General features: G+C 42.3%; 1 protein-coding gene across 1 annotated transcript; it reads right to left on the bottom strand.

Annotated features, from left to right (window-relative positions):
* Positions 1-5,713: 5,713 nt before the first annotated feature.
* On the bottom strand, positions 5,714-7,522 carry MSS4 (1-phosphatidylinositol-4-phosphate 5-kinase; the record flags this gene model as incomplete). The annotated part of the gene is made up of 1 exon (XM_018880946.1): positions 5,714-7,522. The coding sequence occupies one exon, from the start codon at positions 7,520-7,522 to the stop codon at positions 5,714-5,716; it is 1,809 nt and encodes a 602-aa protein (XP_018733586.1).
* Positions 7,523-9,369: the final 1,847 nt, after the last annotated feature.

The raw sequence follows: 9,369 nt of genomic DNA, 5'->3' as shown, positions 1-9,369 counted from the left end.
CGTTGTCCCCAATACACTTATAGAAGAATTCCATTAGGCAGGACTGAACCACAGAACAGGGTCTTATCAGCATAATTAGCTACCATTATTTCATCGCTCGTTATCGTGGAGTAAGTTTCGAGGTATGCTAAGAATATAAATGAGTAGCGTGCATGGAAAAAAATAGGCCTTGAAATTATCCCTGTTACATATCGTCACTAGTGGATGCGAGCAAGGTTATTAGCTGGGTCATGAATGTGGCTTGGATATTAAGCAATTAATCCTATAATAACATATGGTCTCACGCAGTATGCCTAAAGTGTGCCTCGGGAAATTGAACGTCATATCCAGTGACACTCTTTCTTGACCTTTATATATCAACTAAAGCAACCTATGCCATGTTTGAGACTCATAGTCGAAGCATGTTAAGACATTATCATTTGATGCATATCTCGATGGAATACGTCCATGTATTGACTATGTAAGAGTTGACCAGGTAACAAGGATTATCATCACTCTCTGAATGATTAAAAGGCAGGGCATTAAACCATTATATGCAGGGATTAACTGATCGCCATGACGAGAAGGAAACTAAATACCTGGATCTCCCAACCCCAACTCGACTTGAACTGGCGTAGTCAAATCGAATATTTTTTTCTAGATATCTTTGTCAGGGGATCAAATGAAAAGTACTTCAATAATTTATTTATCAAGGTTTCGTGTATAATTTAGTTGAGTTATTTCCAAGTACCCCTGTGTGTAGGCTGAACGCAAAATGGAAGCTAGTCTATCCCCATTACTCGTCATCCGTAACGACGAAATAAACTCAGACTTAATTACCGAGTCAAAATAAACAGATAGAGGGAGGAAACCAGGATCCAGAATAATTCTAAAACTCAATACTGCGATCCTACTGAAATCGAGAATTTTGTAACCATTCGATCCCTCCTTTTATTTGGCAATTATCAAAACGAAAAGTATTAAGGATTTATTAAAAAAAAAAAAAATGGCCTTCGAAATATTGGTATACGGTGTTAGAAAGTAACGAAGAGACAGGACGGTCAGGGGAAGCTACCATTGTCTGTCACGTCTCAGGAGAAGTAGACTCAAGAATATTGTAAAGCGACAGGGATTGAGAGAGCTACTGTGGATGGTAGAGTAGAAGATCAGCACCATATCATGTTGATAGTACTACCAGTGCCGTTTGAAAAAACCTAGATAGACATTGGCTAGATGTACCTAGGCGATTAAGTAACCGGCATAGACTGAGGAGACTGTCAAGACGCTGATTGCAGTGGCGCAGTCTGTAATTGAGTAGTCTCAGGAGATATCGACTATGGAAACTAAAAAGTGACAGAAGTGGCAGAAGAAACTGAGATTGTCTTTTTAGTCTCTCGTGATATAGACTCCCAACCCCTTTCTCGACTAGTAGAAACTATTGCTATCTGGCACGATATATAGACGCATCTCCTAGCTATTAAATTCCTGTAGAGACATATGCTTGAATGAATTAATGATATGTAGAATCGACACAATTGTTTAGTGGTCTACATGTCGGTGGATGAAAGTTTGGGTAAAAAGCCTAGCTGCCTGAGACAGCCAGGCTAGTTTATTGGATATATACATATAGAAATAGACTAGACTATATACAGAACTTACAGGTCACTTCCAAAGAAGGATTTCTTGACCCAGGCAGAAAGAGAGCTAGTTATTCTAAAAGCAGTATTAGTGAGGAAATTGTACCAGCCAGTTTCAGTGATATGTCTTGGTTTGACTGCATTTGAAGTAGGTTGAGGCATTTCTGTCGGCTTGTTAGTAGTATCAGAAAGAGGGACCTCTTCCTCAGTAACTTTCTCGTTGAAATTGGAAACTGATGCAGTGGTTGGTGCGGGGGTATTGGTGCGGGAATTCGAAGCACAGACACTGCGCAAAAATTCAGGAGGGTATGCAAAGATCGAGCGGTAGACAGGGGGTTGGAATGTGAGTGGAGCTGGAGTACTGGGGGTAGGGCAGCAGCAAGTGTACGGGTATGAAGGAGGGGGTCGGCCAGAAGGTGGGTATAAGGGCTTGCGCTTCTTGTACTCTCTCAAGCGAGGCACCGGCTTAGCACTAGCGAACATCGCGTTAAATCTATCCGGTTCTGTGGGGTAAGCTTGCCACTGTTTTGATTGCTTGTTAGCCATGGTCTTCTCATTTATCTCATTGTCCTTGCTTTGCTTTTCCTTCTCGTTCTTCTCGGTCTTTTTGACCTCTTCGGACTCTAAAGAAGAAATAGCCACACCTGACGAAGAACATGAAAAAGCCGAAGCTGCAGCTTTCTGTTCAAAATAGGAAAACAAATCGTCAAAGTTGGAGGCATCAGGAGCTTCGGTGCTGTGATAATCGTTAGTGGAATAGAATTCAGGTGCATTGGAAAACAAATCGTCGACGTTGGAGGCTTCAAGAGTTTCAGTGCTGTCAGAATCATCAGTGTAATTGAAGTAAGGAGTATTGGCAAACAAATCGTCGAAGTTGGAGGCTTCAGATGCATTGGAAAACAAAAACTCGTTGAAGTTGGAGACTTCAGGAGTTTCGGTGCTGTCGGAAGCCTCAGTAGAATCGAAGTCAGAGGCATTGGTAACTTCCCGGAGTGGGCTATGCTGGTAAGGTATATGATTAACGTTAAGGGTGGTGCGAGTAGGTCTTTCGCGGTAAGGTACACGAGGGAGAATTTTGATGGAGTTCACAATAAAAAGTGGTGCAGCTGATGTAAAAGACATTTTTCTTAAGAGGGATAAAAAAAGAGAAAGAAGAAAGAAAGAAAGAAAGATGCATCAATGCCACCCATTTATATAAACAAACCCCCATTTCTTTTTGCTCTTGTTTTGGTTGTGGTTGCTGCGGCTACGTTTTTTTCTTTTTTCTAGTAATGCCAACATTGGTGCATTCTGAACTTCAATCCAATAACAATATATCTTATCTTTGAAGATCTGCCATCAGCGATGCAATGTAAGGACGATATCTGCACAGAATAATTAACCTTAAATTTAAACATTCTGGGCGGGTGCTTGGATGTCAACAACCGGAAGCACGAGGAGCTTCACAGTAGTAATAAAGTGTTCTATGAATGTTTCGGTTGGGCAGAAGCCGCCAGACAACTATCGTCCAATTGAGTGACAGTATCTAGCTTTGTGATAAGTAGTAAACAAGTCAACGTCGGGAGTAGAAGACTAAGTAGATCGCTCAAAACGGTTAAAAGTAGGAATGCAAGATAATACCCCAAGAGATGTCTGTAGATCTCCAGCCGTGCTTGCAGTTGATGATTACGGGCGTTTGTTAAAGTGCATCTCATAGGACCCCGGCAGACTAGAGTTAAAAGGTGATCAATTTGAGATTATTCGTTGTAACAACGCCAGACATAGGGGGAGCTCTAGTTTATTCGAGGGTCAACTTCGCAACAAATTACTCACCGTTCTGCTAACCTCTTTTATGCCATTTATTACTATATCGCGATAATCCCAACAGATGGCGCCTAAAATCGATCTGGGCAGGTTTTAAGCAGCCGCTGATTGTATAGCCTTTAGCCATTATCTGTATTGTTCAGCACGTCTTTCTATCCGCGTTGAGACCAAATTTTAACTTTAATATCTGTAGGGGTGTTAACAGTAATCCGAAAATTGTTTGGTCAGTTACGGCCATATCTAGAGTAAAATAAGATTTCCCGTCCGATCAATCATATTCAAGCCTCTAAGAGCCTTGATCAGTAATGCCGTGGGAGACCAGGCGTGAACAGAAGGTGCTGTAATTTTTTGGAATTTTTTTTATGTTTAAGATCTTCAAATATAATCAAGCTAGGTCAATCTGTTCTATGAATTTTGCCTGAGTGATGGAGACGCGTTCATACAATTTGTTGTAGACATGGACTTGGAATTTGATGCTGTCTTATTATAGTGTTCATCTGTGATTTATTATATAGTCTACATTGATCGTTGTATGTTACTGTAATATATGGTGATTTCTATATCTGGTATCCAGTAACCTGATGCAAGTCAAGAATACGAAACTCCACCTGTAATAAACAAGCCTACTGGTTTAATACGTCTTATCCTCAACTGTTGAACATAATAAGGTCTACGACCCTGACTTCCGTATGTACTAGGCACCTTCCGAATCGATCCGAGCCCAATCTGTAAAAAGGCAAGGCACTGGCTATCACTGTGCAATTACCGCTGATAATATGATCATATCTACTTATATACTCTATACGGTTAATATCTCTCATACCTGGCGGTTCTTCGGCAGTTAAACGCCTGTGTTTCAGAAATATCAAAGGCAGATTTGTTGGAACTTATACTTCATTTTTGTCACATTGTTTGATAAACAAGCTAGCATCCTTTGAACTATGCTGGACTACTCCACTTAAGAATGGTATCATATTTATCAGACAAAGTGATAACTGTGAAGTATAAGTTTCGCCAAATCTCACTTTGATATATGTCTGAACAAATGGCTCATCATTGACAAAATAGAACTCGTCGAGAAGTTGGGATCTTCACAGACCTACCTAAAGACTTTACCCAATAACCTCTCGGATTCGGAATGTTCTCCCAACATCAGACGTATCCCTCTATGTATCACTTCTTCCACTTGATTAAGCAAATTAAGACCTCCGCGACTCGGGGCGCCATCACAAGACTCCGTCATAACATTCCGAATCTCTACATTATCAGGACTTTGAACCATATCCGAACCTTGGCGGTTGAGTCAACTTCAATGGAAGCGCACCAAACTTCGGAGATAGCAGATCTGCTGGTGAAAGGGCAGTGGAGTACTGTGATGACCTACATTGGGCACCAAGAGTCCTGCTGCATACCAGCCGAGTTTCATTCAGCCATAGGAGATCATATCAAGTTTTATAATATTAATATTAAGTACAGGGACAATACAAGAAACGACAATAATCATTAAAACCTCCTCAGTCAATCAAGTAAAAGTAATTAAGCTCAAATCAATCAAGTGTGCGGTCACCACTAGCCAGTATAACTTCTGTCCTTGAATAAATGTCTGCCAGCTCAGTGAGAAGCGAAGGATCTTGATCAATACGAGAAATCCCATTAGAACTGAATCAACTAGCCCATTGAATTGATTTGTCGAGCTCGGAATCGTACAACTGGGTTCCAGAGTCCATGTCATAGTAAGGGAGGTACTACTGAGGGTCCAATGGCTAGTTGGGGAACTAAAGAACCACCCAAGGTTCCAAGTCTAAGAGTGCTCATCGTCCGTCCATAGACATTGTGAGCCTTGAAATCAGATTCCAAAATGTCGCTAAGGAAGCGCCTCATTGGAAGGATTCAAGAATGCCCAGGAGTAGATTGGCGAGGAGCCAGCTCTACCGTAGTCGAATGGTCTAAATCGTCGTCTACTCGCGGTGTGCGAGGCGACAGATAAAGTTAACAACAAGGGAGGATGAGCAAATTGTCAGACTTGGGACCTGTGAGCCAATGGATGATAGCAAATATCAGCCGGGACTCGGGATGCCGCCGACTGAGGATCGCTAATCCGAGGGGAAATCCTAATGATAACCAATCCAATAGTACCACATGTGAAACCATGACAAGGGAGTCTCTGAAGATCACTTGAAGATTCTTTCCGTCAACTATGAACTAATAGTCTGGGCTATTATTGGTTCCTCGAGAAGGAGGGAGCAAAGACAAGGCTATACCATCCAGATAACCGCACACCATGAAGGACGAACTTAATAACGAGTAGACACTGACCTGCTAGGTTCAGGGACCACGGCAGATTGAACGAAATTAAGGAATCTCGCTCCATACTTCTCAGGGTGAACAACGTCAATAGCAGAGCTTCCAAAGAATAGTGATTTGGAAACGGTCTCCGCTCTCTTGCGCCAACTAAAGGGGCAAAGTGTATCAATCATACCAATAACAGGCTGTTGTTCACAAGTACGAGTGTCACTCTGAAATCCTACCAGTAATGAATAATCCATGATGTTGTGTCGCTTCAAGAAATCGACATCCTTTGAAACTTGAACCAATAACTTGTCTCGGTCCTTTTGACTCATGGAGATAGCCTCGTGCTTGTCAGTCCAGTCAAGGTCCTTGAACACTACACGACCACGATTGTCTTTTCTAGGACCGGCACGTCGGTCATGGCTCGATCCCTTAAGATCGTAAATCAAATCTGTCTCCTTCTGAAGCAAATTCTTCATAATGATAAAGTGAGTCTTCTTTCCATCAGCAACAAGTGTGTAGTTTCCAAGGTAGAAGGGAAGTTGAGTACTGGGGTGAGCCTTGATATGGTTGTAATAGTCGGCCAAAAAGTCCGCATTAGCGATAACTTTGTGCTCTTTACGTTTGATGGTCTTAATAATGTACTTGCCATTAGGAGTAAACAAGAAATCGGATCCAGATTTGCCAGGAGATTTAGTCTTGGTCAAGTCAGATTGCAAAACAAAAGAGTCCAAAAACTCATGATAATCGATTCCACAAAGGGTGCGGATGTCCTGATAAACAATAGGCGAATAGGCCTTAATAATGGCACCTCCATCAAGTCTGTAGTTCTTGTTCTCCATAGTGAGGGCTTCCTGGCTACTAAGGGGAGTAGCATAGGCGGCTGTTTGAACTCCATTAAACATAAGAGTGGATTTCAAAATAGGGGCAGCGTGACCAGCAAAAGAGGTCAGCTTTGCCTTGGCTCTTTTCAACAACAATGGTGTCTTGGACTTGTCGACTTCTTCAACCTGAATGACCAAATCGCCAGAGAGAGTTTGAGCAATGGACTTAGATGGAGCCAATGGAGCTGTATTGGGAAGCTCAGAATCTGGTTCAGCTTGAAGGCCACCAGAAACAATCAATTGTGGCAAATCCTTGTACAAGGTTGCAACGGCAATAATCTCAGCAACAAGGCTGTCAATCAAAGAACTGCTGCTAGGGATGTCAGCAATAGCGCAAGGGGTCTCAGCCACATTGACAGGAGTGATTTCCTCAGATTCAGCCAAATATTTGCGAGAGGCCTCCAAAGACGACTCAACCAATGTGATATCGCCATGGGACTCAGGAGAAGGGTCATTTTCATCAATTTCAATAGGGCAATCCGATAGGGCCCAAGAGGCAGCAGGGGCAGACCAGATAGCCTCAGTGTTCTCCTCGGACCAGGCAGATTCGATTTGGCGGGTGGTAAAGGCAGCCTCGTCTCCAGCCTCAAAAGACCACTCAGAAGAGTTGTCACTATCATTGTCAATGGGAGCAAACTCACAATAAGCTTGTTCAGCAACAATATCAACGGGTTTCCAAACGGTGGGTTCGTTGAGGGTCTCATCAGATCCAACCGAGACACCAGAGTCATCGGAACATTCAAGGATCAAAACCTTGTGATAAGCAAAAGCAGAACGTCTGGCAGGATGACGGTTCTCTAGTTGTGCACAAGCACCATACTTGGGCACAGAGACACCGCAATGGACGTCACTCAAAACAGGACGACGAGGGACCTTGTGGGTTCCATTGGAAGGAAGATAATCACCGTTGGAAAAGAAAAATGCACCCATTTTATCAATTAAAACAGGTGACAGTAAGAGAGTAGTAGAAAAATAGTGTTGAAAGCGCTGGTTAAAAATTCACAGAACAAAACTTGAGTGTAAAAACAGCTGTAGGTTTATTCTGAGGAGAAAAAAGCAGAAGAGAAGAAAAAAAGAGCATTGCTGCAGATATCCCATCATATATATACAGGGGGCTATAAAGATTATGTTGATGTCTGCACCTACCACATAATCTTGGTTCACGGACTCGGCCGGGCTGCATGCTGCAGGCTGCAGGCTGCTTGACTTGGAGTATCCACACCCGCTGGGACAACGGCTGGGCACCCGAGAGTAGCCTGTGTCCAATACAAGCATATGGGCATTGGAAAGAGCAGAGCAAAGAGTGGGGTATATATTACCACTTAGGGTTAAAATATACTTGAATTGTGTGTAACAACCGAATCAATATGGACTCGATCGTACAGGTTTTGTTTAACTTTATTTGGTATGGAAATGTCAGGGGTAAATCTCATCGCTGCCCAGCCAAACGGCTGGGCCCATATGCAAGATAACGGGCCAGCTACGCTGGGGTATGCATGCAGGTTTTGGGGCGAACGGGGTGGCCTGGGCTGGTTGCTCCGGCCGGTGGAAGCTCGACAATGGCCCGGGATATTAGGATCAGAGCTAAAGGGTGAAGGCATAGACCGAATCACATGCATGCTCCTGGCATGGACTGGAGGAGATGGTGCAGCACTCTATACGTTCAATGGAGTAGTTTGTTCTCTACTTTTTTGAAATTTGAACACTGCTTCATTACTATCAAATACAATTGAGTGCTCTCTACTTATCAATCTTTGGTAGACTGCCTAAAGAAACGATGAAGATTTCGTTTCGCTATCTAGCGTTTATGTCATCTCTTCTTATATTCTGTCAGTGACTACTCTCATCAAAGGACGGTACATGTTCTTGTTGAATTCAATTAACCGTTAAATTTCTATTAAACTTGGTTCCGATAAAAAATGCTGGGTATCAATCATCTTGGAATAGAGATTGTCCGTTACCTGGTCGAGAGCCCTGCACGCTGTCGAAAGAGCCTTCTATGCTAAATAAGACTCTGAACAACAATCGTATGGCGTTAAAATAGTCTCTAAATCTCAAGAAATTGGACTTCTCCTTCTTAATTAACATCAATGATAAACCCTGTTTTTAGTCTGAAATGTTTGACTGTGATGCCTTTTAACTTAACTCATGTTTATTACCGATATCACTACTGGTCACCCTAATTCATTGAACATTTGATAGATGGGTTTTATCTCACTGGTACCGTCAAGGTTCGATATATCACGACTCTTGGAATTATAGTGCCATCCAGTGACGGCTGTTGGGATCATGTCACAAATCACATGGGGTATATCGTAGTCAACAATCTCGAAGATTGGTTCTATACTATTTTTCAGACTTCTAGGAACTGGTCTTTCTATGCCTACCTTACAGTAATTCGGTCCTTTCGCCAACTTTCTAATCATTATCTTTCCATCTATTCTATATGCGAAAGTGAAAACGTATAATAGGACCGGCTTCAGTCTACTCTACTCTACTTGATCCTTTTATTCTTTATTGCTGCTTTAAATCTGAAATAGTGGCTTGAGGACTGAGAATGAATTCTAGATTTATTGTAAAGATGTCGGTCTTCTGTCGGACGTTGAATGTCATCTTAACTTCCGGTTTTTGTTTCTTTTACAGAAATCGCACTATTCAATCTCTTCTCTCAACCCTGTGTCATATACCTATGGATGTGTTTCTTCACTGGCGGATCAATTGAAGTATAAAAAAGCTGTTCAAATATGGCCAGAAAGCTTGGACCAGTAGACAGGCAT

Source organism: Sugiyamaella lignohabitans, chromosome C, assembly GCF_001640025.1.
Source record: "Sugiyamaella lignohabitans strain CBS 10342 chromosome C, complete sequence".
In the NCBI taxonomy this organism is placed as follows: domain Eukaryota; kingdom Fungi; phylum Ascomycota; class Dipodascomycetes; order Dipodascales; family Trichomonascaceae; genus Sugiyamaella; species Sugiyamaella lignohabitans.
Note: the sequence above shows the minus strand (reverse complement) of the source record. Positions and strands in the feature narration are given on the sequence as shown.